The sequence below is a fragment of the Protomyctophum bolini genome (genome assembly GCF_963924005.1).
Source record: "Protomyctophum bolini genome assembly, chromosome: 4".
NCBI classification, from domain to species: Eukaryota; Metazoa; Chordata; class Actinopteri; order Myctophiformes; family Myctophidae; genus Protomyctophum; species Protomyctophum bolini.
Genome location: NC_137865.1, coordinates 30,945,170 through 30,972,414, shown reverse-complemented (window position 1 = coordinate 30,972,414; position 27,245 = coordinate 30,945,170). Strand labels below are relative to the sequence as shown.

Below are 27,245 nucleotides of genomic sequence, written 5' to 3'. Positions count from 1 at the left end.
CCGCATGCGCCTGGCGTGGCTATCATTCAGAATCATCAGAACGCGACAAGATGGCGGCCAGTGGGATGCTCCTTCGCTGCGTTTCTTCCAACTTCTCTGCAGCCTTGCCGCTGTTTCAAAGGACTCTTTTTACCTCCAGTCGACTGTTCGCAGGTAAATATGAAGAAGAGTTGCGTTAGTCCAACAACATGCACGTTAGCATGTTGTTGTTATTATGATTGCTAGCCTAGCCTCAGCTAATCGCAAAGAGGACGTCATTGAGGCAGAACTGTGTAGCTCAGGGGTGCCCAAAAGTTAGATCGTGATATACCAGTAGATCACAAGGGCTGTGCAGGTAGATCACATTACATGCCCCTAAAAAAACTATATGAAAAACATATTTTTGGCATCTGCCACTTGAATTAAGGTGACATTGATTCATTGATCAAAAAGGTACTGTCAGCTCAATGCAATATTTTGTTTTCAAGAGTGTTGCTGTGCACAAACGTCGGTAGCATTACAGATAAAATACAAAAAACTACCTACCTATTCCATTTCTCCATTTGAAATGCATTTGGCTATTCCATATTTAAACATTTTTCAGCATTCTTCTTTCGGTGGGTAGATCTTGTTGAGCCAGTCATTTTGAAAGTAGCTCTCAAGTCAAAAAAGTGTGGGCACCCCTGGACTAGCCGCAATTTGCAACTCTAGATTTTTTTTTACAATGGGCTGAATCTAGAGTTGCAATACCCTCCATCCACTTCCTATTCATGTTTTTTGGTTTGTGATCTGCTGGTCTTAAATTACGTTAAACTCACCAACATTGCAGCTGCAGTCCAAGCTTGAATTATCCTCTTTCAATCTGCTGAGCTTGTTTTTCACAAAAATCCCCCATAGAGATGTTATGAGCTACTTTCTATCCAAAATATTCCAAGAGTGACAATATCGAGCCGCCATTTTGATTTTTGCAACGTGCCGTAAAACAAGACGTGAGGGGGAGCACTTTTAAACAGGGACGCTATTAAACATGCACTCCCCCTCACGTCTTGTTTTACGGCACGTTGCAAAAATCAAAATGGCGGCTCGATATTGTCACTCTTGGAATATTTTGGACAGAAAGTAGCTCATAACATCTCTACGGGGGATTTTTATGAAAAACAAGCTCAGCAGATTGAAAGAGGATAATTCAAGCTTGGACTGCAGCTGCAATGTTGGTGAGTTTAACGTCATTTAAGACCAGCAGATCACAAACCAAAAAACATGAATAGGAAGTGGATGGAGGGTATTGCAACTCTAGATTCAGCCCATTGTAAAAAAATCTAGAGTTGCAAATTGCAGCTACCCCTGGACTAGCTGTAGCACAGTGGTTTTCAACATTTTTCATATCAAGGCCCATTATTTATTCTAAATTTGAGCCACCGAACACCATTTCATTTGATGGGATTTAGCCTCTCAGACCCAATACTTTAAGTAATGCAGATGTTTAACAATAATGTAACTCTTGAGGGCCTAAAATGAGACCAAATGGACCCGCGTCTATTTGGTTTTATTTTACACTCAAGACAAGTGTTACAGATCCATCCATACAGGGTCCATTTAAATGATTGAATCAATTTGGTTAACAACTCAACTCTCCATTATTTTAGCTGGAACCCCCTCAAGGACTGGTGGTTAAAAACCACTGCTGTAGCAGGCTGAGGCTAGCCCTGAAATATGTCAGAATACCAAACGACTCGCCCCTTTACCAACTCGCAATATTTCGCTCTCCCTTGTATACAGATTAATTTGATTGTATAGTAGTCGATCTCTATACTCTCTATACTGTAGCCCATGTTTTTTAATGGCAGCATCATGCTATTATGCCCATGGAACTTAACAATGATAAATTAATATGACTAGCCCTTACCCGTTGTGAGATATTTGCCCCCCCTTGTGGCCGTGGGGTGTACTGCGCCCTATGTTTTTCATATGGTCAATGCCTGTGTGAAAAGTGGGAGTAAGGAAGGAGGCAGTAAGGAGCTACGGCAGTCACAGTGACACACAGACAGACATGATGATGATGATGATAATACATTTTTATATAATCACCAACATAAATTAGTTTGTTATTTACAGCTAGGTAGAGTAGTGGGGCGAGATGGAAAAGGGGCGACAGGCGTCCTGTTACCGACTGTCATAATCACAAACTGAAGCCAGTTTTACACGATTGCTACATTTACAGAGAGAACGTGTACATAAACATTCAGATTTAATATATAAAGTACTCACCATGTGTGCCACGGGTGTTAGGAATTTGCTGGGAGAGCGATTAGCATTGCTGCATTCCGTGTTGTTTAATAAGAAGCATTTTCATCCGAGCGCTCCGGCTACTTTTCTCAAACGGGGTGCGTAATGAAATGTCACAGTTGCACACCGGGATTCTGTATTGGCAGTGCAGTCGGTGTGCCTGCCCTATATCAAACACACCCAGTGTTTCAGAGTGCTACACTCCTCCCAACCGATAGGGGCGTGCAGTTGAAAGCCAATGGCAAAAAAAACAGCTTGGATAAAAATGCCTTTTATTAAACAATGCGGAATGCAGAAATGCTAATCGCTGGCAATTTGGCAAATGGCCCACGTGGTGTGTACTTTATATTTGAAATCTGATTTGGAATAATCACATTGATTATTGCACGTAATGTTTGGAAACGAGCATACATTACAAATCTTGTCACTTGTATCTCAACCATAACCACCCACTTAGTTCTCACTTCTCATCATCCCCCTTTTAGTTTGTTTTTTGAGGGGCGCTAGCCCCTCCAATGTCCAGCTTTGAGGGTGTGTGTAAACGCAAACATTGTCCTAACACAAACATTGAATGCCATTGAAATGATAATGAATGGCGTGTTTTTACATATACGCATTACGTAAACACAAACATTGAAGACAAAAGTGAGGATGCAAATTGTGATTGGCTGGAATGAGTACGGTATGATGATGCCTGCAACCAATTGCAACATTATAGTACATTACTACTAGTTTGGATCAACACTATCATACTATTTTATCGATAAGATGTAATTTATCGAGTCTGACTTACTTTCGTGTCTTGCCTTGGATCAAGACTCATAAAAATACATCTGATAGTCTTGATCCAAGGCTTGTAGTACATTCATATTACAGAGATGATCTGACAGCCAGGCAGACTCATGTACGTGTCTGTTCAATACGGCAACAGATGCATGATTTAAATGCAGAAAATTCAAATGATATGGAAAAATAGTACCTAATAATGTTATATAATTTGCCATTCTCATCATAAACATAGTTCATCTTTCGATGAATCAAGTACAAAAGGACCCCAATGGAAACAAGCCATAGGCTTTCTTGGAAATAAAATCCTTTTAGCAGACCTTTTATTGAACTGTACTTCCCTGTGCTTTTTTGCAAACTGCTAATAGAAGTATTCAATCTTTTCTTTTACCAGCTATCCACCCACCATCACATAGGCAAGGCCATTTTATATAGCACTAATATTAATCTAAAAAGGCAATTCTACATAACGGAAAACATCCTGCGGCGCATGTAATCCTACAAATAATGTATTTGTTTACCAGGCTAGTGAACTTCACTCCTGACATTAAAAAACAAGGATACACTATATCGACGATATACATTCCTCCAGTTTAACGACTCAAAATCTGAGGTGTTCGTGTTTGGCCCCCCTCTTGCCAAGGCCAACCTTTCCCCCTTAACCTTAAATCTCAGGCCCACTGTCAAGAACCTAGGCGTCACCTTTGATCCCGACCTCAACTTTGAACTGCACCTTAAAGGGCAAGACCACTTTTTGAGAGGTCTGGGTTGTTTTCTTACCTTATTATGGGCAGACTAGTCCATTCCATGAGTTATTTCGCTCCGTTGTGGTGTTTATTAGCAATTTATGAATTTAAAAAGTTGCTCATTGACTTCCATTGTAACGGGGAAACGGCTCTCAACGTCACTCTTAGCACATACGCAATATCCTGATGTGATAACCTGTCAGAATCAGCTTTTGTTGCGTTGGTTTATGTGCTAAAAGAGTGACTTAGAGAGCTGTTTCCCCGTTACAATGGAAGTCAATGGGCTGGTATTTTTATTTATTAAATTGCTAATAAACAACACAACGGCGTGAAAGAACTCATGGAATGGACTACTGGTAGTTTGCCCATACTACGGTAAGAAAACAACCCGAACCTCAAAAAGTGGTCTTACCCTTTTTAAGAAAGTCATCCAATCTTCATTTTATCACTGAACATCTCTAAAATAAAATAATTTCTATCCACCCCTGACCTATCTGTATACCTTCCTCACAAAGAAATCTATTCATTGTCTTCAATTAGTACAGAATGCTGCCGCTCGCCTTTTAACTGGCTTCAGGAAATTCACCTCTGTTTTAGCATCCCAAGATTCCCAACAATTCCCCAATCTCCTTCAAAATCGATTTCCAACTCCTCCTCACCATATACAAGGCTAGGTCCGGTCTCGCTCCACCCTACATCTCCAATCTAATCTCCCCCCATGTCCCAACCCACTGCCTGAGAGCATCATCCAAAGAGTTATTGAAATGTTTTCTGTTGCTTATTTTCCTGTCTGATTGTGTAAAGCACTTTCTAAAGCAATTTTGAAAGGTGCTATATAAATAAAGTTTTATTATTATTATTATATACATTTAATTAAACCTTTAATAACTATACGAGGCACATTATAGCTGTCTTTAAAAGGACAACAGGACAACTGGTTTTTCAGGTGTTTTGGAGAACATTTCTCATTTTAAGTCACTTCCATATAATTATATAAAAGTAAAATAAACTTATCTAAAATAAACTTATCCAAGGGAAAAAGGTCTGTCAGTGCACAGGAATCACCACAGTAATAATTTAAGACTCCATTTTGTTTTAATCGTGCGTTGTCATCCCACAGGTCTCAAATTCACAGACAAACATGAATGGATCCGAGTAGAAGAGGGTGGTTTTGGAACTGTCGGTATCAGTAAATTTGCACAGGTAAGCCCGAGAGCACAGAGACTGTTAAAATTAACTGTAGGGTGAATTAAAAGAGACTAACTTTGTCACTGCTCTCTTACACATCCTTTACAGGAAGCATTGGGAGATGTAGTTTATTGTGGACTGCCAGAGGTGGGCACACAGCTGTCTCAACAAGGTAAACATCTCATGTCAGAGATTTGTTTTAGACTTGAGTGTGATTATTAGTAAAGGCTTGAGTGCCTGTGATATCTACGGATAATGTTCAATTACTGGAGACCACACATGTCGGGAAAATTTTAAATTGGGAATGCAATGCATGCCCACCTGATTATGCAATTCCCTCCCTGTAAACATTGCCACGAAGAAATGCTTGTCAACAGACATTGTGCAATAGCCCTTGGCAACGCCGGACAAGCTGCTTCTTCTAACCTTTAATGTTGTACCGGTCACGGTGTGCCTTTTTTGTCTTGTATTGTGTATTGTATTGTATCTGTATGCTGCAGGGCAGGTCCTTGGGAGACAAAATAAAGAAACCTTGAACCTAATGACAGTCCAACGCAAATTACTTTTACAATTACATTTAGATCAGTTCCATCTATAAAGGCATCCTGTCTGTAGTTTTTCTGGGACATGGACTTTTATGCACTGAATTATGCATCAAGCCTAAATCCAGACCTCTGTTCCAGATGAATTTGGTGCACTGGAGAGCGTGAAGGCAGCCAGTGAGCTCTACTCTCCTTTGACTGGAGAAGTTGTAGAGGTCAATACACGACTGGCAGACACCCCGGGCCTGGTCAACAAGTCCTGCTACGAAGATGGTGAGGATATTAGGGCTGCAACAATCAGAATCTGAAAGACTTTATTGTCTCACCTAAAAAAAACGTTACAGTAAAAAGTGAAATTAATTTGTCAGGGAGCTCAGACTTGTAATTCATTAATAAAAAAACTATATAAAACCTCATTACATAGTAAAAAGTGTTCAAATCTAAACTATCGATTATGTTTAGCCGTCAAATTGATTAGTCTGACTAACCACCTAAAAGGATAGTTCACCCCAGTCCGCCAATAATTATCAAATTATTAGCCTGGGCCTGGGGTCCACCTATGCTTTCCATGGCATAGGCAGCCCCCGCCGGGAGAATCTAGTCGCAGCTATGCGGCATGAGACTAATTAATTAGAGCGAGAGAGAGAGGAGTGTGTGTGTGTGTACCGGTGTGCGTGAATTTAATAAAGGGGCAGACGATCAGAAATAGTGGTAGACGTTTGCGCTACTCTATGCCGAATTGAAGTGGATTCGGTCCCAGACTTTTTTTTCCTCCCTGGAAATAAAAATGTCTGGGTTTCCGAGTCTATCAAATTATTGGCTTAGGAATGCGACAAAAAATCTCCATGAATTCAAGGCTCCATGGGGGGGAGTAATAGTGAACCATTTCCTTTTAGCCCTATTTCATACTTTGTCGTGTTCTAAAAGTTCACAGCGCATGGCATCGCGATTGTTGTAAATCGCTAGTAGATCAGTATTTTCTGAAAATTTCAAATGTTTTGCTTCACCCATTCACACACGCATTCACACCCCTCACGGGCGGAGGAAACTTTGCAAGGCACCAACTTGCTCATCGGAAGTAGTTGGGGGTTAGAATGCTCAGGGACACCAGGACCTCGAGTCGAATGAGGGTAGCCATGGATCGAACCCGGAACCTTCTGAATCTCCTGAGCTACTGCCACACCATTTAAACGGAACTAGGATACAGTGTTTCATTACCCGATTCGAATGCTGTCAATATCAACCCAGAATCACCAGCAGGTTACTTATCAAGACCATGCAATAGAGCCAGTAGACTTTACTGGAGCCTACTGCCTGCGATATGGAAAAGCAGAAGAAAAATTACTGTGCCGAAATGAAAACATTGTGAAACTGCACTACAACGACTTAGCTTTATGTTTACTTACGTGACTGAGGTTGGCGTTAGTAGTCAACAACACAACGTCTCTGCTCCCGTAGAGAACCTACTGGCTCCATTGCATGGTCTTGATAAGTAACGTACTGGTTGATATGGGACATTTGAATCCGCTAGTTTCATCCACTCTGACCTGTAACCTGACGTGTGTTGCAGGCTGGCTGATGAAGATGACCATTGCCAAGCCTTCAGAGCTCGACTCTCTAATGGACGAGACGGCATATGAGCGATACATCCGCTCCATCGAGGACTAACACAAGGCTACTTCATCTACGGCTATCTCCCCTCGCTCTCTCAATTCAGCCACTATTGGCAGGGATGTGTATAAGATGTGCCTGTGTCGGTTCTGACACTACATCCACAATCACAGGCGTGGCGCTCCTGACCTCAACCAGTATTGAGCTTCCGGTTGTATATAGATGTGAACGTTAGCGATCCTCAGTCTACTGTTAATGACCAAGTGTCAGCCTGTTTTGACAAACCACCCCGTGTTGAGACAATTGGAAGAATATGTATTGATTACTGTGGCCTCAGCGTCCCAAACTGAAGGGACAAGAGACTATTAATCACAGTCAATAGACTAGTGTAAGCATTTCAAACACAAGACAGTGAATTTCTTTCATATGAATGGGAGGCTGTGAAACTTACAAAAGCACTTTGGTCTTAGGTCTATACTGCATGTACTAAAGCTACAGTATGGAAACGAGACCTGTACATTAGAAAATAAAATTTCTTTACACACATTATTACGTCTGATTTCCACCACTGTAACCCTTGTTCATTATGCCTCATGAACTAATAGGGTTGTAGAAGGAGATTCTATTTTTTGTTAAACTTAAAACTATTAGGCTGGTTGGTTGGTAAAACAATGAACATTCTATATTACAGAAATATTCTCTAGATCTGAGGTGAGGGCCTATGACCTTTTTTTTCTCCCTAATCTGTGTAAAGTAACTATTTACTATTCCTCCAGGAACTATGGTGAACCTTTAGCTGTAGGGCTCTGTCTGGCCTTGCCCTGTGCTGCAGGAGGCCTCCCATGTTGCCATAGCACTAAACTCTCTTCTCTGTACTCACTTCAACATGCTGGCACTAAAGTCTCACTGAGACAGGCAGTGGTCTAGTCCTGCTTGTGGCTCATGTGTGGGTTTTGTTAGGTCCTATATGTATGTCTCAATGATTGATGGATTGACATTTTTATTTCACAGTATGCAGAATGGGTATATTTCAAACGAAAGCACAAGTCCATACAAAAACGTACCTTTTGTGGACGAACCACGATTAAGCATTGCACTAGTTTACGACGGGGTCCACCTTTTTCAATTCATCAGAACATTTAAAGACGTACAAATGAGGATAATACTGGCGCTTGAACTCCCATGTGAGCAATGGTGTGATGCGTTGTCATAAAGCAGTCAAAGTCAGTCAAGGCTCAGAGCAGTCCAAGTCAATGTGGTGCTAAATGTCATTTATTTGTGTATAGCTGGGGTTGTTCTGTAAAAAGCCTAATCAAAATGCTTTAAAGGGTTTGAGTACAAAACTATTGGCATCAAAATACTTTACTTTATTTAGGCTACAACAGTACCAACTACAAAAATACCTATTTCACAATTTCTTCTGAATTTTGTCGAAAGCTGATTTACAAGTTCACACGTGTCACCTGACACTGTGACTGATTCCAGTCTGTAGTTTTTCCATTAGGGTAGTGGTTTTCAACCAGTGGTCCTTGAGGAGGAGTTGGTAACCAAATGGGCTAAATGTCATCAAATGGTGGTCCGTGGCTCAAATACAGAATATATAATGGACCTTGATAAAGAGTTAAAACCACTGCATTAGGGACAATGGAGACTTATAGCTTTTTGAGATCTGGAGTCTTCTGGACTGCTGCTGACCTTTGACCTTATTTAATCACCTTATAGATTTAAGCAACATTCAGTGATCTCTACTGCTACCCGTGTAGTGTGTGGCATCTGCGTCATGTGGAATATGGATCATGCAATGCTTCTGCTGCATCATGCATGCTGTAGTCTCTCAAGACAGACTGTTGCCTCGAGGAACAACAGCGGAGGCGCTGTTTTCCCGAATATTTGACGATGGGATTCTCAGATTGTGCATGCTGTGACCTCACAAAAGTGACACCCATCACTGCACCAGGTAAGGCCTAATAATTCATTAATTAATCCCACTAGTATATCAAACGTTGGTTTACGTGCCTAGATTACAACTACAAACTATCTGTCACAGTGTGTGATCTACTCTTGGTATAGTCTGACTTTTTTTTGTTGACAACGATCGAGGCTAAGCTATTATGTCAACAGGCCAAGTAGGATCATTTGACCACTATAAAGTCGAAATTCGTTTTTTTTTAGTTATGGGTAAACAGAAAGTATTGTTTGTTTATAGCCTATCATTGTATGACAGATACAACGCTTTAAATCAGCATTGGGGTTACATTAGCATTTTAACAAATATTAATATAAAATCTTAAATAGCCTTTATTGTCCACCCACCAGATGGCAGTGTATCCACCCATTTATGCAGACTTCAACTTGTACAACATTAAGGTAAGTGAGTTAACAGCTGCTGAAAGTTGGGTACAATTTAATAACCTATATGCAGGGTAAATTACTGGCGTGAACAATTAATAGGCCAGCCCCAGATGACCTAAGGGTTCTAGGGGATTCATATGGCTTCAGCATGTCTGAGATGTAGCTGGGCCCAGACCCACGGAAGGCTTTTATGATTCTGAATCTATTGCAAGCATTTGTTTTGCATGAAAAACACACCTTGGGCTAAAAACAACCATAGTTTTCCAAATGTGATAATATCATCACGTGATGATAGCTATATGTTTTTTTTACCATAGAATCCCCAAACACTGGTCACACACATTGACTTATTTTGAATCCAGTATATGTGAACACGTGCACACATCAAAAAATGTTGGTACTTGTTGTTATTGTCTGTTTGGAGATGAGGCATGCCAAATATTCCCACTCCCAGAAGTAAGTTATAGTCAGTTCGTTTTTGGATATGTTTTTGGAATGAGTGTCCTTAGCCCAAACAATATAAATGTAATCTAAAAGCTAAAATAAATAGGTCTACAATAAAATAAAACAGAATAAAAACATCTCATGTGTGCTTGTTCATTTAGGCTACCTATTTTTTGTTTTTTAAACCAAATGTATTCAAAGGGTAAACAGTGCCATTGTGTATGCATTTCTTTTACAGAGATGGTACAACCCCTTGTTTTTATATTTTCTCCCACAACTCCCTTCCACCCCTCCCCAATGTCCTGTTTCAGGAGGTGACGGTGTAGTCGTGGAGGCCTACAACAACACAGATTCCAAAGAAACCCTCCTGATCTTCTCGACCCATCAAAACATCTCTAAACATCTTCTACACACCAAGGTACTGCTATCTTCACAGACTGACATCATTAGGTGAATGGTTATTATTATATACATTCTTAAAATTAAAGTAGTCCACTCCACATTATCCACAAAAGTGGTGAATGTGTAGTTGCTGACCGCACTGACTTACAGAGATGCTTTACGTTTACTTGGCACTTATCTAACCACAGCTGAGCCAAAAGCCATGTTGGTATAGTTTTGTAACTGATTTTCTTTATTGTATGTGAACAAGTAGCTAACCTGGCTTGTGTGTATGGTGTACCCATAGACTGTAAAAAATATGGACAAAGCGTTCCCCGGGTCTAACATGAACGTAAAATGAAGCCTGTCAGTCCTTGCAATGGAAGTCGCCATCTTTCTAGATCCGTTTGGGCCCAGCTGGCCCATTGGCTGGCCCAGACAACGAGGCGGGACTTCCCCCCTTCTTCTTCATTGGTTTTTATTTTGACTCGAGTGGGTGGGGGATCCCGTTCATAGACTGTAACGGTAGCCACGCCCCTCAGAACATGCACGACTTTATGGTCATCTTTTTTTATAAATGGGGCCATAATTTTCCAAAAAGAATATTATGACATTAGAAATGAGACTTTAAACTAGTGACTGGAAGCAAAAAGTATTCATGACCATGTTTATTAAGGTAATACAGTCTAGGTGAAGTTGGGCCCAAATACATGGACCTCTATGGAGCTATGGGTTTTTTTGAGCCCAATGACAGCGCCACAACAGGCCATTATATGAACTTTGCTTTCCTTAGTGGCTTCACAAAAAATCTGTCTGACTGCCCCCCTGGGTGTACCCCTGCTTTCCATCTCCAGCCAAATGTCTGTAATAGATTCAGTTGGCCAGTAAGGGGGGCTAAAGCCTAAAATAATATTTCAGGGAGTGAAAGTGAAACACAATAAGCTGATGCCTTAGGCTTAGGGTGTTAATTTAAGTAATGTTATTTATCCCTTATCTTAGCAAAGGCATTGTCTCCTTGCAAGCTTCCCCTGTTGTGGTGTGACACTGAAAAACGATTCTTGGTGACAGCATTCACAGTCAAACCGTACACGCAGTGTTTTTTTCTTTAGTTTACATGTGAGCACATGTAAGCCCTTGAATCAATGGAGACAGGTAGTAAAGGAGATTAAATTGTGACACTTTGGGACCAATATTAAAAATGTGCTCTCTTGCTCCCAATTGCCATGTTCAGTGGATAATCTCCCTTCATAATATCATGTTCCAGTATTCAGGTATGGTCTTATTTACCGTAGTTCACAAGATCCATCTAAAATATAATCACACACAATGACATACATTCAAGATTATGCAGGCTTTGGTCTGAAGAGAGAGCTGTCATAGAGTATACTGTATACAGTATAAGGAGATGATGTGCCGAGAGCTTCGGTGGGTGAAGGAGAAGTAAGACAGAAGTTGAGGGAGACTAAGAAAGAGAGACAGGGCGGAGAGAGCGGGAGAGAGAGAGGGAATCAATAGTGTTTAGACAGAGAAGTGGAGTCTAAGTGTGTGATCAATAGAGAGCAGAGAGGAGAGATTAGCTGCTTTTCTCTCTCAAACTAACACTGACAAATTGGTGAATTGGTGTATCGGCCCTTGGGCTAAACGGATTGACCTGCTGTTTCCATGTTCTACCGTGTACTGTCAATAAACATCTGTGTTCACCGTGGCTCTCTCAATGAAGGGTGTGAGTGAAGCGGAGAATGGGAGGAAAGCCAGGAAGGAAGGAAGGAGGGAAGGGGGAGAAGGGACAGTGAAAGGATAGAGATGGGAGCCAGCGCAGGAGTCAGGACGGACTGAGCCCGGATGCCTCCGTCCATCCATCCATGTGAGACTTTCATTCGTCCCTCACACAAAATGTCCACTGCTGTGTCTCTCATTAACACGTGCTCGCGTGCACGTCGCTCGCTCGCGCACGTTATAAAACCATAATAACGTCTCCGGGAAAATTAATGGAAGGACAGATTAAAAACTAAGTGAGGAGAAACGGGCCACTGGTGTAGCTATTTGCAACTCATAAATCATTCTGACACGCCCACGCACACGTAGACACATGGGAAGCCACACACACACACACGCACAGACACACACACACACACACACACGCTGGTATGCTCACACACACACACACACACGCACACACACACAAACACACATATACATACACACGCGTACTGTAATTAACCACAGGCTATTTACTCTCTCCTGCTGTAAATTAGACATGCAGACACAGTTATTACATTAGGGGGATCTGCCATGCAGAATACTAACGGGAGGGAGGGAGGGAGTGGAGGGCAGGCACTTGCACAACAACCCCCTCATACAAACAAACACAAGACAACACAACACAACGTACACTCACAGTCGCACACACACACACACACACACACACACACACACACACACACACACACTAAGGAGAGCTTTGGAAGAATCATAGAGTGACGAGGGTAAGAATGAAGCTGCAGCACAGAGAATGGGGGCCCCGGCTCTTTGTTCCCTGCTGCATTTCATTATCTGTAACGCCAGCCAACACACACGACACACACACACACCTCCCCCTCCCCTGAAGCTGTCTGCCGCTGCGCGACGACACACACACGCACGGACACACACGCACACACACAGCTAAGAAAGGCAGGAAAATAGACACAACGTCAGTGGCGTTCCTTGGTATCTGGGTTCTGGTCACGACCACAGAGTGCGCATTGGTTGTTGTCCAGAGCCGATCTACCCATGCCTGGCCTGGCCTGCTGTTAGAAGTGACACACGGTAATATATTCAGTGTACATTTTTAAGAGGGGTTTAAATGAACACTGTGAGGCTTCACTCACTGTGACACAGAGACCTTCCGTTCCTATATATGCACGCGTTCTGCTCCAAGTGGAGTCCAATTGGAGATGATGAGGACTTGATTGAAGCAAATATTGATGAAATGTCTGAGGGTGCATGTCTCCCTTTTTTGTGTCGGGGTGTTTTTCAACCTGCTTTCTGTTCGCTGTGTGCTGTGCGTGTGGCGCCGCGCGCTCACGCACACGCGTGTTTCCTCTGGTTTTCCCCCTACCTCCCTCTACCCCCTCTCTGTCCTTCTATTTTCCCACGGTGATCGATAGCTCATTACAATCATTGACTGTGGCTCATCAGCACCTGTTAAAGTCCAGAGACAGATTGAAGGTGCATGTCTTTGTGAGGCCATGTATGTATATACGCATGTGCTTTCCTGTGATTGGAACCAATGACCAGAAGCAAAGGCAAAGTGTAACATTTCCTTATAAATTCTGCCTTAGATTCGGTGTTCAAATGCGTGCATGGTGTTTGTCGCCCCTTTTCATGGTGTACGTACGGTGTTGGGGAACATCTTACTATGCAACTCACGTGGGTGCCATGGTTTGTTGCTATGGTGATTGCCAAGGGAGCCAGAGTATTATAGGTGTTTATCCTAGACAGGAGCACGGCTCCTTGCCATCTATCAAGATAAGATAAGATAAGATATATACGTCTTTATTGAGGGAAATTCAGCTGTCATAGCAGCAGTGAGAATGAAAGGTAAAGATAAATTAAGAATACAAATAAAATAGTCCTGCATGACCCTGCCGTTGGATCTCTGAACGAGTGGAAAGTAATATGTACTACATCCAGTGATGGATATGCATCTGTTGGCAGTGAATACATGTTTGTATATGATATGATTGAATATGTACAGTCACCAACAAGGAGTAGACATGACAGGTGGATATACCTATGTACAGTAAATTATATATACAGCAGTGTACATGTACTAGTAGTCCATGTACAAGTTTGCCAGAGACCATGATTAAAGCAAATAAGGTCTTGGTTCTATAGTAGTGGTTCCCAAAGTGGGGTCCGGGGACCCCTAGGGGTCCTTGAGGGAGTTCCAGGCGGTCCACAGCTAAATGATAGGAACCAAATTGACCCTTATGGGTCTGTAACTCAGAGTTAAATTAACATTGATTTTACAATATAAATGGGGTCCCTGAGATAGATGCCATTCAAATAGGTGTCCATAGCTTAATGCATGTCAAACTGGGGGTTCTTGTTAAAATGGTTGAAAGTGACTGCTAGAGCCGTACAAATGGGGGTCCGCAGGTAATAAATGTCAATTTGGAGGGTCCTTGACATGAAAAGGTTTGAGAACCACTCTTCTATAGGACATAGCATTGTATAGTTTTTAGAGTGGGCTTTGGGATCAATGTCTGTTCTTTCGGGTTATGTCTGTTTGTACAAGGCCAAGGACCACAATGGAAATAAGTCTCTAAAATAATGTTCAAATAAACGAGTCAATCGATCAACCAATATGACTCAGAGACCATGTGATGTAGGTCAGGAGTCAGTATAGTCAAACCAATATCATTCAGAGACCATGTGATGTAGGTCAGGAGTCAGTACAGTCAAACCAATATGACTCAGAGACCATGTGATATAGGTCAGGAGTCAGTACAGTCAAACCAATATGACTCAGAGTCAGAGACCATGTGATATAGGTCAGGAGTCAGTACAGTCAAACCAATATGACTCAGAGACCATGTGATGTAGGTCAGGAGTCAGTACAGTCAAACCAATATGACTCAGAGACCATGTGATGTAGGTCAGGAGTCAGTATAGTCAAACCAATATGACTCAGAGACCATGTGATATAGGTCAGGAGTCAGTACAGTCAAACCAATATGACTCAGAGTCAGAGACCATGTGATATAGGTCAGGAGTCAGTACAGTCAAACCAATATGACTCAGAGACCATGTGATGTAGGTCAGGAGTCAGTACAGTCAAACCAATATGACTCAGAGACCATGTGATGTAGGTCAGGAGTCAGTACAGTCAAACCAATATGACTCAGAGACCATGTGATATAGGTCAGGAGTCAGTACAGTCAAACCAATATGACTCAGAGACCATGTGATATAGGTCAGGAATCAGTACAGTCAAACCAATATCATTCAGAGACCATGTGATGTAGGTCAGGAGTCAGTACAGTCAAACCAATATGACTCAGAGACCATGTGATATAGGTCAGGAGTCAGTATAGTCAAACCAATATGACTCAGAGACCATGTGATGTAGGTCAGGAGTCAGTACAGTCAAACCAATATGACTCAGAGACCATGTGACGTAGGTCAGGAGTCAGTACAGTCAAACCAATATGATTCAGAGACCATGTGATGTAGGTCAGGAGTCAGTACAGTCAAACCAATATGATTCAGAGACCATGTGACGTAGGTCAGGAGTCAGTATAGTCAAACCAATATGACTCAGAGACCATGTGATGTAGGTCCGGAGTCATATAAGGGAAGTAGCAGACAGTGCAGGTCTGAATGTTCTCACTTGGTGGTCGGGGTTGTTTATGGCAGTGGTTCTCAAAATGGGGTCCAGGGACCCCCAGGGGTCCTTCGGGGAGTTCCAGGGGGTCCCCAGCTAAATACAGTAACCAAATGGACACTTACGGGTCTGTAACTCAGAGTGAGAGCAAACAAATGGAACCGTTCCATTTGTACACTCTTGTCTTAAGAGTTAAATTAATGGTGATTTTACAATATAAAGTGGGGTTCAAGAGATGCCATCAAATGGGGGTCCGTAGCCTAATGCAGCTTAAACTGGGGGTCCTTGAAATTAAAATGGTTGAGAACCACTGCTAGAGCTGTGTGTCAATTTGTGGGTTTATGTGCATGGTTTACTACTGGTAGAGTACAGGCCAGGTTTCAGTGTGGTGTGTCGCTTTACTTAAGTACTGTACTTAAGTACAATTTTGAGGTAATTTTAGAGTATTGCCCATTTTCAGTACTTTTACTACTACTCCACTACATCCCAGAGGCAAATATTACTACTTTTACTCCTCTTTAGTTACTTTGTAGATTTTGATTTTGATACAGCACTGTATAATGAGTATATGTATACTTTTGATGGCAAGACTTAAATTGTAGTATTGATACTTTTACTTTTTCCACCACTGGTCGAGGGAGGATGAGTCTGTGGTTGAACACCTACCTCTCATTGGAGGATGAGTCTGTGGTTGAACACCTACCTCTCATTGGAGGATGAGTCTGTGGTTGAACACCTACCTCTCATTGGAGGATGAGTCTGTGGTTGAACACCTACCTCTCATTGGAGGATGAGTCTGTGGTTGAACACCTACCTCTCATTGATTGAAACCTTTATTTCAGTGGAATCCAATTGAGACCAGGGTCTCTTTTTCAATGGCGCCCTGTATACAAACAAGAACATTTACAGCAATGATTTTACATACATGACATGTACATATGCCTTCCTCTTTAGTAGTAGTTTTTGGTACAAGGTTCAAGGTTATCTTTATTTGTCTCCCTTGGGAGAAATTTGTCTTGGAGTCACAGCTGCATACAAAGAACAGACATGTTCACATACGAAAAGAAAAAACACCATGAAACACCCACATACACAAAAAAATGAGATATTGCACACATTCCCTTGATAAAGTGCAACTATAGTCATTAAAGTGCATTCGACAATCCCTGATTGAGCATTTTAGTTGACAGGGGAACAAAAGAGTGTTTAAATCTATTATATACACATCGTGGAGTTCTATACCTCTTACCGGATGGCATTAGCTCGTACTCTCGGTACAGTACATGCAAGGGGTCAGATACAATATTCCGAGCCTGTCTCACCACTGCTTGTTCAAAGATGGTCTGGGGAGTGATGGGTGGGGTGATCATGCCCATGATCTTCCCAGCCATGTTTTCTAGCCTATTTACTTGAGACTTGTATTTCACAGTTAGATTGCCAAACCAGCTGGATATACCGTATTTTAGGATTGACTCTATACTAGCTCTGTAAAAGGTCAACATGATATTTCTACTGACTCCAAAAAGCCTAAGTCTTCTGAGAAAGTGTAGACGTTGGTGTATCTTAGAACACAGTGTTGTAACATGCGTGTGCCAGCTCAGGTCCTCATTGATCTGTACTCCCAGATATTTATATGAGGGGACCTGTTTGATGTTATGGTCATGGACACTACTGTGGTCTCCTATGGACCTGGGGTCTACTATGACCTCCTCTGTTTTGTTTACATTTATTTTCAGATGGTGTAGATCACACCACTCTATAAACTTGTCTACTCCCTCTGTATGGCTGAGGATGTTATTATCACTCTTGAGCAGACTAAGTATCACAGTGTCATCGGAGAACTTGATAACAAATTGATTTGGATGTGAGCTGACACAGTCGTCCGTATACAAGGTAAACAGAAAAGAGGAACTGACTGTTCCTTGAGGCACCCCTGTACTACTCAGTGTCTCCTCTGAGAACACCGAGTTAAATCTCACCCTCTGTGGAGAAAAGAGAGAGAAAATAAAAATATTTAATTATAAAGGGGTTCACATTTAACTGAGCTAATTTACGCAACAGAATATCTGGATGTATGGTGTTAAAAGCCGAGCTGAAGTTGATAAAAAGTAATCTGGCGTATGCCACCTTACTTTCCAGGTGTTTCAAAGTGAGATGAGCTACTGTAGATACCTTCAACAAAAGCTTATCTTGTGATCTGGTACCATAAACTGATGTATTGAGATCTAGCAGTTTTGTTAAATACAGAGGTACTTTACCAATTAGTGCTTCATCGAGGTGCTTCATAGAGGGCACGAGAGACGGGCTTCTCCCAGATAGCGTCCGGCTGGTCGGCTACCTCCCCATCATCTCCACTTCCAGAATGTTCAGGAGTCAGGACACACTTTAATTTACCTAAATGCTTAGACCACACATTAAGATCAGCCACACACACACACACACACACACACACACACACACACACACACACACACACACACACACACGCACACACGCACGCACGCATGCACATACTGTACTGGCATGTGTGAATGTGTTGACTATATATATGTTGGCTAGATTATTCAGTGCTCATATTCCTGGAAGAAAGAGGTTGTTCAAACACTCAGCTGTTGGTTTAATGCATCACTGCAGGGCTTGTTTTTTTTTGGAGAGGGAAAGCTGTGAACAGAAAAGGATGGAAAAGAGGGCAAGAGGGGGTGAGAGAGAGAGAGAGAGAGAGACTATTAGAGAGCAGAGCAAGTGGTTTAAGAAGAGGAGAGATGTGTAAAAATGGAGCAGACCCAAAATAAAGGGTTCGAGAGGGACCACAAGAAAATCCCCCATGGATTCATTCAGTGGAAGTGTGGTGAGGGGAAATACTGTAGGAGTGTGAAGGTTTAAGGAAAGTGGATAATAGAGTGCATATAATGGAGGGCTGAAAAGAGAGCATGTCCTCTCCCCACTCCATGCATAAATTACACACACCATTTACATATTCATTATGTGTTGTGTACTAATGAGAAGTATTTGCTTAATAGCTCCACCACCACTGGCAGATTCAGTTTGATAAAGCAGATTTTGAAGGGGAGGGGGGGGGGGGTAACAAAATAAAAACAGGAGACTAAGGGTCATCTAAAAACCAGAGTAAGCATGATTGCATTCTATTGATCTTTATTGATAGTCAGATCAATTTGCGGCACTTGTACTGTGTGTGTGTGTGTGTGTGTGTGTGTGTGTGTGTGTGTGTGTTTGTCTCTGTGTGTGTAAGTTCATACTGCGTGAAGCTCTCACAGATGTGGGTTTAAGACACAGAGGGATTCGGGGTTGTGGGGGGTCTAGTAATGGTTAATTAAAACAACACAAGCTTTCTACAAACTCAAAGCTCTTTCTCTCTTTCTTTCTCTCTCTCTCTCTCTCTCTCTCTCTCTCTCTCTCTCTCTCTGTGGAATAAGTAACTGCAGGCAGAGACGCGGTAATTACCTACAGTGCAATCACCACACTGTACAGAGCATTCCTTCAGGTGCCAACAACATCTCCCAAATGACACGGAAGACGCTGACGTTTCCGTCAACTGACATTCCAAGGCGTGCAAAAGTTATGGAGAAACATGTAGACACACAACAGTACAAACGTCTCATGATGAGGCGAGGTAAAGAATGAGAACAGAGACAGCAAGAGAGAGAGAGAGAGAGAGAGAGAAAGAGAGATGGATATGTAAAGACAGGGGGAAGGGCGATCGAGGGATGAGCTGCAAATGAGAGCGATGGTGGTGGCAGGTTGGCACTGTGCCATCCAGTCAGCACTTGAGCGGGGGCGGGCATGGGCGAAGGGGTGAGGAGGATAAGAATGGAGGAGGAACAGAGGCGCACGTCCATATACTGCTACCCGCGGGTGCCACCTTGGCACAAATGCATCGCGGTTGGAGAGCATGGGAGAGTGGGCAGAGAGGAAGTGGGGATACAGAAGACAGACGAACAGAAGATTATAGCGGAGCATAGATGACAGCGGGCAAGAGGATGACTCAAGATAGGGGAGTATGGGGCAGAAGAAGACACATGGAGGATGGCGATGGCGATGATGAAGAAGGCGATGAGGAGGACATCAAACTGTTGGTTGCATATATCCGATGATGACCGCTGATCGATCCATCGTCGTAACAATGTATCGCCAGCGGAGAAACCTTCACGTGGACCCTTGTCCATCTATCCCCGTCCCCTCTCTCTGTACGCCAGGCGGCGCTTGCCAGCCAGCCAGCGGGCGCCATGCCAACCAGCAGTCGTGGCATAACTGGAGCAGTTGACGGCGGTCTGCGAGGAACCATCGTGTTCCGACACGAGGCGATTCACCTCTGAGAATTTGTTGCTAATCACCATTTGTTTGCACGGACAAAGCCGACGAGAGGTGCCCGGGCAACGGTTGCCAGCGATCCTGCGATGGCATCTTTTTCAGAGGCGGCAAGGGCACAGGAAGAAAGATGGGCACACTGCCAAGCCAACACAACACAAACACTAGCATCCAGATGCCTCCATACGGCGAGCAGAAGATTTCAGATGCCTTCGGTGTTTTTTTCGGCGATGGCGTGCCCTCAAGGGAGAGACCAGACAGGGTTGGCACCATGCCAAGCGCAAAACTAACAAGCGATCCCAGGCGCCAACAGATGTTGTACAAGAGCTTACTAAGTGCGGACACAAAAGCGCAAAACTGTAGCAGAAGGTTTGAACCTGAGCCATGAATGCAACTGTGGAGGAAGTATAAGGGACCAGAACTATTTCCTCCTCGGGTGCCAACTCTGCTCAGTGCCAACTGCTGTGCACCACCAGGGGCAAGGGAGGGAATCTGCTGCCCGTTAAACCCACCAGGACCAGGGATTGTACCATTCTGCTGAGGAAGAGAGGACTAGCAGGAGGAGGAAGAAAAGGGAATAATAAGGAGAGGACAGAGAAGAGGAGAAAGTGGAAATGAGGAATTTAATGCTTAATGAGGAAGACTGGGATAGAGCATTGCAAGGATGATGAAGTACCATCGTCCATGTTATGCACACACCTGGGATGCTCTTAAAGGGACATCCCCCTCACACTGCTGCTGCCTGCATTAAAGGGAGGGATGTGTTGGCATCATCTCGAGCTCTAGGGGTGTCAGACTGGGTTTCCCTCCTGCCAGTCAGTCAAGGAAGTGTGGCGGCAGCCATCAGGGGGCGGGGCAACCGTCTGGGCATCTCATCTTGCGGCTAATTAACAGCCACACACTAATTCCAACAGCCGATCATAATTAGTGATTTAATCGCTCGTCAACGCTTCTCCCCCCACCAATCCCCCCTTAAATCGCGTCTCCTGTTTGGACGGATGCACGGATAAGCTGAGGAACGTCCAATCTCCCCTCCATTATCCCCCCCCCCTCTCCTCTTCGTCCTTCTTTCCTTCATCCTTGGCTCCAGACTCCAGTGGGATCTTAATTAAAGCCTGGGCTTCATTATGCAAATGGAGTACAATAAACGACAGGAAAGGTGGAGCCATGGACCCCAGACTGGAACGCGGCGGTGGGAGGGGGAGCGCTGCATGGGAAGTTGGAAAACGGGAGAGAGTTATGTGGAAGGTTGCCAATACCTATCTCGCCGTGTATAAGATCACCATGTGCTGTTGTCAATGATGGTGTCATTAAGGCGGGGAGCCACTGCATGCCAACCAGGCGTGCCACATGTTGCTGTGGGAAACCCAACACCGTTTGCTGTGGCGCTCTCTCCAACCTCTCTGCTCTGTTGTGATTATACACCACTGGATAAAAACCTCTGTGTGTGTGTGTGTGTGTGTGTGTGTGTGTGTGTGTGTGTGTGTGTGTGTGTGTGTGTGGATAAGCATTTCTCCCTCCTCATCACACGAGGAGAATTCATAAGGGAACGGTGACAATGAACTCCTCTGTAATATCATCAGCTGGAGAGCGTTGTCGTGGAGACAGAGTGAGATACTAGAGATAGGGAAACAGACAGACGCAGCGGCAGCGGCGTGGCAGCTAATATCATCTCAGTTTAATCATCGCACAGGATCACGGGGTTCATGCAAATTCATTTGCATATCATTAAATGGGAGAGAGGTTATTTGGTGCGGGCAGCCAAAATGGGATTGGATGAAAGTGTGGTGGGGGTGGGGGGGACTCGTTATTAAACAGCAATGTTTTATAGTCTGCCAGCCGATTCATTTAATTTGGGCGTAATTAAAATGTGTCAGACTCAATCAATCATTCCAACAGGGATCGTATCAATGTTTCACTGTGGAACGGAACTACTAATCAATGTATATATGACTGCATATTCTCCAATAACTACCTAAGTGCTTCAGTCCGCCGTGAACTTGACCCTTTTCCTTTTTGTTGTTGTTGTTGTGCTATGGCAAAAACAGCCACTGTAATTTCTGTACACAGCATTATGAAGACACATCAAGTGTCTTGGACAGGTGAAACCTTCCTGCTTCAGTCAATAAGGGGATGGCTCACTTTAAGTTTTTGACCTCGACAGTGAGCTTTCTGACTCTCTGTGTGTGTGTGTGTGTGTGTGTGTGTGTGTGTGCGTTGCATAAGTGATGTAATTAGACTGCCCTTTCACATGCAGATCAGTTTGACAACATGACAATCACTCCAGTATACAGAGCACAGTAGCACACACACATACAAGCGTGGCGCACATGCGCACTCCACGCGCACAAACACCCACACACACGCTTATGCTGCCGTGACCGACCGACCCCCCTATTGCGGCCGGGGAGTCTGTTGTCTGTGGGCAGAGAGTGTAAAGATTAACATAATCCTGCTAATAAGTGTGAGTAATATTCACACAGTGACGCGTGGCGTAGACACTGTCCCGCTGATGCGTATTTGTATCTCATTATAGATGTAAAGCACTTATGCAGGGAGGGGGAGGAGTTGTAAGCCGGTGTGAACGGGGGATGGGGCCCCCCTCCAAAAAAAAGGGCTCCAAAAATCATAAAGTGTAAAGAGACGCCTAGAGAACATTAAAAAAACACCACTATCTTTATGGTGTCGTTACTTTATGTCGTTTGAGAGGTGTATGTGCATATACAGCGCAGAGACGATGCACAGACAAATGACTAAAGCACTAACAGGGGCGACTTCATAAATGGGATGTAGGGGTGAGGTGCAGGATGTTATTTTTGATGCTATGGATGGGGGGGGGGGGGGGGGGGGACCGACACACACAAAGACAATTTCACAGATGCTTCTGTTCATGTACAGTACTAGAGAGAGAGAGAGTCAGTTTATGCTGCAGAACCCAGGAAATATAAATAGAGTGTATTTGGTGCTTGCAGGCTAGCTCCGTCGCATGATTGATTAGGATGGTGTGACGACCATTAAAAAGTCATTTAAAAGATGGATAGGGACCACATCTCCAAATAAAAACCACTTTATACCTGATGAAGTGCTGAACAAACTCTCCTTCAAAGACATTTACTGATTACTCCCAGTGTGAGAGTGAGCATGTGGTGTAATGTGTGCGTAGTAGCACCATGTGTATTATATGGTTCTCTGCATCTGCTGCTGAAGATACCGAGGCAATCACCGGGACGCAATCGGTCAACATCTGACGATATTGCTCCGACATGTTTAGAACAAAAATTAGAAGAGAGAGAGAGCGAGAGAGAGAGAGAGAGAGAAACATTGTGGAGATGATGAAAAGGAGTGTGAACTAATTCATTTGGACAGCAGTGTAACTTATCTGTGCACACGCGGCGTGTAGGCAGTTATAGGCACACATGCTAAACCGCAAATGCACACTCGCACTCGACGCACACAAATAAACACAAACAATACACATGCTGATTGAAATGCATCTGATAGCAGAGCCTCGACTGAAGTCTTATCCAGTTGAAGCAGGGTTGTGTGTGTCTGGGCACGTGGTAGTGGACGTATTTCGGCACTGTCTCTTTAAACTCGGGACTCCACGGCAGTATACGCTTTGGGATTCATGCATAAACATGAGCTGGCCTTTCAGCTCTCTCCTCACATAACCAATCTAAATCTAAATGAGCCCCCCACTACAGATACACCAGCAGGCAATGACATTACACCCTCCCAGCCCCCCCGCCCAACCCCCCAGCCAACCCCCCACTCTACCCCTCTACCCCCAGCGTCACATATTCACCAGCAGGCAATAATTTCACGCCATCCCTCAAGCCCCCCCTCTCCCTTTCTCCAACCCCCCCCCCCCCCCCCCCCTGTACCCCCTTTTGCCGCAAACCCCACCAGCTGCAGAGCACTCATTTGATTAAGAGTGGGCGGAGGATGGGGAGAAGGAGAAATAGTGGGGGATCACTTTATCAGGATGACTTTCTAAGATGGCTATCATCAGCCGCAGGACTATCTTGAGCCCCTCTTCTCCCCTGCATTTTTACTCGGCTATTGTTCTGGACGCATATCTGCCCGAACCACTCACAGCATCCCCGCTCCTTTAAGCACTTGTGTTTCCCCTGTTGTCACACACCTCTCTGCGATGGTTGACTTAATGCCTCACTGCTAAGACTAATCATTGTGTATATTCCTGCACTATACCTGCATCAAGTGATCTTGGTACACAGAAGTTGATCTATTGAAGATTCTGACCTTCAAAGTACATAATTTTTGTTCTGATTGTATTGCTGTATCGTTGTATTGTTCTTTCTGCTTTGGCAATGTAAACGTATGTTTTCTCATGCCAATAGAGCCCTTTGAATTGAATTGAATTGCTAGGGGAAGGACTGACAGATCTGAGCCTGTGCATTCATGCATCCCCATCGATGCTGCTGGTACAAGTTATTTCTCTCTTTAGGAAGTTGTCACACATCCCGCCGCACAGCCATGATGGTGGAAAGTTTTGCACAAACCTTGACAGAATAATAAAAGAACCTGGTCTAACCAACCTATAGTCTCGTGTTCTCTGAGATGTTCCATATGAAAATGTATCTCTGTGTCCTAAATGTGCTGTAGTGTGCAATTTATTTCTCCCCTCTCTCTCCTCCGAGTCGTAAAACACATTATCATCATCAGCAGCAGTGGCAGCAGGAGCCAGCAGTGTAATTCATCCAAGGTCGTTAATATTCATCATATCATTTAGTCACAAAGGAAACTCATCTGGCTGAATGTCACAAATGTAATTAATGAAGTGACCCTAGAGGTCACGGCTCCATTCACCAAACGCCTTACACACACACCGTTGCACATCACAAGACTCAACGTATCAGACACACAAACACACACAGCCGCATATAACATATAACCTGAAATGCAGACATAATACGATACCGTACAGATGCACCCTACAACATAGCGCAACACTCACAAAATGGCTTCTCCCGGTAAGAACCAAAGAGATGAGACCAGAGCGTGCACCAAAGCAGACTTTATTTAGCTCAGTGGAGAACAGGAGAGGGAAGAGAAACACACACTGCTGAGAGAAGTGGGGGGAGGTTGGGAGAGAACAGAGACACACTAGAGACCACTGGAGCAGGACATATAGGGACAGGTGCACATCACAGGTATCTTTTTGGTCATCACTATGGCAACAACATCTCCAGAAAGAAAAATGAAACAGAATCGTTTTTTTCTCCCCTTTTTCTTTTTTTTAACCTACTGTCCTACAGTAAAGGATAACAGTGTCCCTTCACCACAAAGGACCCAATATGTACATCTTACAGTCACTAAGATCAGAGAACATGAGAACTGAACTTGGTGGTCGATATTTAAGTAATCTGTATACAAAACAAAAAAAACTGCCTTGTTGTATTTGGAATGCACATTTCTGTACAGAAGAAAGCTCATTGGTATTGTAGTAAACATTGGTTAGTTTAAGAGCAAAAATCATGACAGAGTTAGTCAGTTAAACATCCTTTGGAAGCTTGGCTCTGATGTCAGTCTGTGAGGTCAGCCAGTCCTAGAGACTAGGACAAGAGACACTGCAACAACTTCACAGAGACGGACACCATGCCATTGTTAGGGTTAGGGCTGAACTCCTTCAAATGGCTATACAGTATCTTTGTAGGCGTTAAGTGGTCACTGTCTCAAGTTTGTTTCTCTGAAACCTTAGAAGAATGGATCTCGAACAGGGAGAAAAACACGCGGGGTATTATGAAAGTGTTCAAGGCGTTTGCTCGCTCGTCTCCTCGGAAAAGCACAGGTAATGGGATACTGAAAACAAAAAACACATACTTGACAGAATTGAGCCCCAAAATATCAGGTTTGTTTTTCACCGGAATAAGAACAGAAGAGCAGTTATCAACAGCGTCACAGGTATCATCGTTACAGTTTGTAGTCATTAAAGCCTAGTGGTAAAGCGATCGGAGCATGCATCTCTCTACAGTATCGTTAGAAACTACAGTACATTAGCAGCAAACTGGACATCCTTAAGGGCTGAAGTTCGACACTATGGTAAGAACAAACAAAAAAACAACAAAGAGAAAAACAAATAATAAACTGCAACATTGCTCAAGAGAAGTAAAACTTTTTAACCGCTATATTACAGACTGCCATGGCTCTAGGTTGGGGTTTTGGTTACAGTCTCCAGTGTGCTTATTGAGAGGCAGAAAACAGTAGCTTAGATATAGGGACTCTTTCCTTCTTTTTAAAAACAGCAGTACATCGTCAAGTAAACAGTAGCGCTTTTCCTTGTAGGTCATAAAGTTAAAGTATTATCACGTCTTTGGATCTTTGTCTTAAAGCATTAATTATTGTTTAGCTATTATTGTTATATTATCATTATTACAGTTAGGAATAGGGACTGGTTGCAAATTAAAAAGAGGGGGTGGGGATAAAGAGGAGGAAAAGCAGAGGAGAAGAAGGGAGACAGATAAGGGCAAATAACTTAATGTACAAAAATAACATTGATAACATCCAAAGTTTTTTTTTTCTTGCGCATTGGCTTCCTGTCTGTCAGTAGAATAGGAAGCCAAGTCTCAAACATCCAATGAAGTCTTGAGTCAACCATACGAAAGCTAAATACTGTACATTTACCCCTCACACTATTAAACACTTTAGTTTCAATAAGGTTCATGTGACAATCTATAACTCAGAGGTGAAAAGCTCAGATCTTTGAAGAACAGAGGTGTTTTTTCCAGATATCTTTTTTTTTAAATACTTAGTTGTGCCTCTTCTGTTTAAAAAGAAAACAGAAACAGAAATCTAGTGTCATGAGCACATTTGAAACAGAACCGGGTTGAGCTATTGACCTGAGCATAGAAAGCATTACATTAAATCACATAACATTGGTAAGCCATTGGTATATTCAAACAGGGCGGAAAGGCAGTTAAGTCACCTTACCTAAACATATCATATCAAAGCTGTCATAATCATCCCATAATCATGACACTATTATATCGAAGCAAGACATTTTTTTTTCTTCATTTTTTTTTATCTCAATCCATAAGATTTATATTAAGAAACTATTACTAAACACACACAATGTAGGTTTTTGTAAGTTTGGTTAAAGTTTTCATATACAGTATAATGGTTGAGTGCTATAAAAAATAGTTTGTCCACATTGAGGACAAACTGGCCTTTGCTTTCTGTGCTATTTGGGTTGTTAATTATCCACTAAAGGAA

General features: G+C 43.1%; 1 protein-coding gene across 1 annotated transcript; it reads left to right on the top strand.

The window, feature by feature from the left end:
* The first annotated feature begins 39 nt into the window (after window positions 1-39).
* Window positions 40-7,681, top strand: LOC308313943 (glycine cleavage system H protein, mitochondrial-like). Its single transcript, XM_080761279.1, has 5 exons — window positions 40-153; window positions 4,918-5,000; window positions 5,094-5,157; window positions 5,669-5,800; window positions 7,098-7,681. The coding sequence occupies exons 1-5, from the start codon at window positions 51-53 to the stop codon at window positions 7,193-7,195; spliced, it is 480 nt and encodes a 159-aa protein (XP_080617405.1). The 5' UTR covers window positions 40-50; the 3' UTR covers window positions 7,196-7,681.
* The last annotated feature ends 19,564 nt before the right edge of the window (window positions 7,682-27,245 follow it).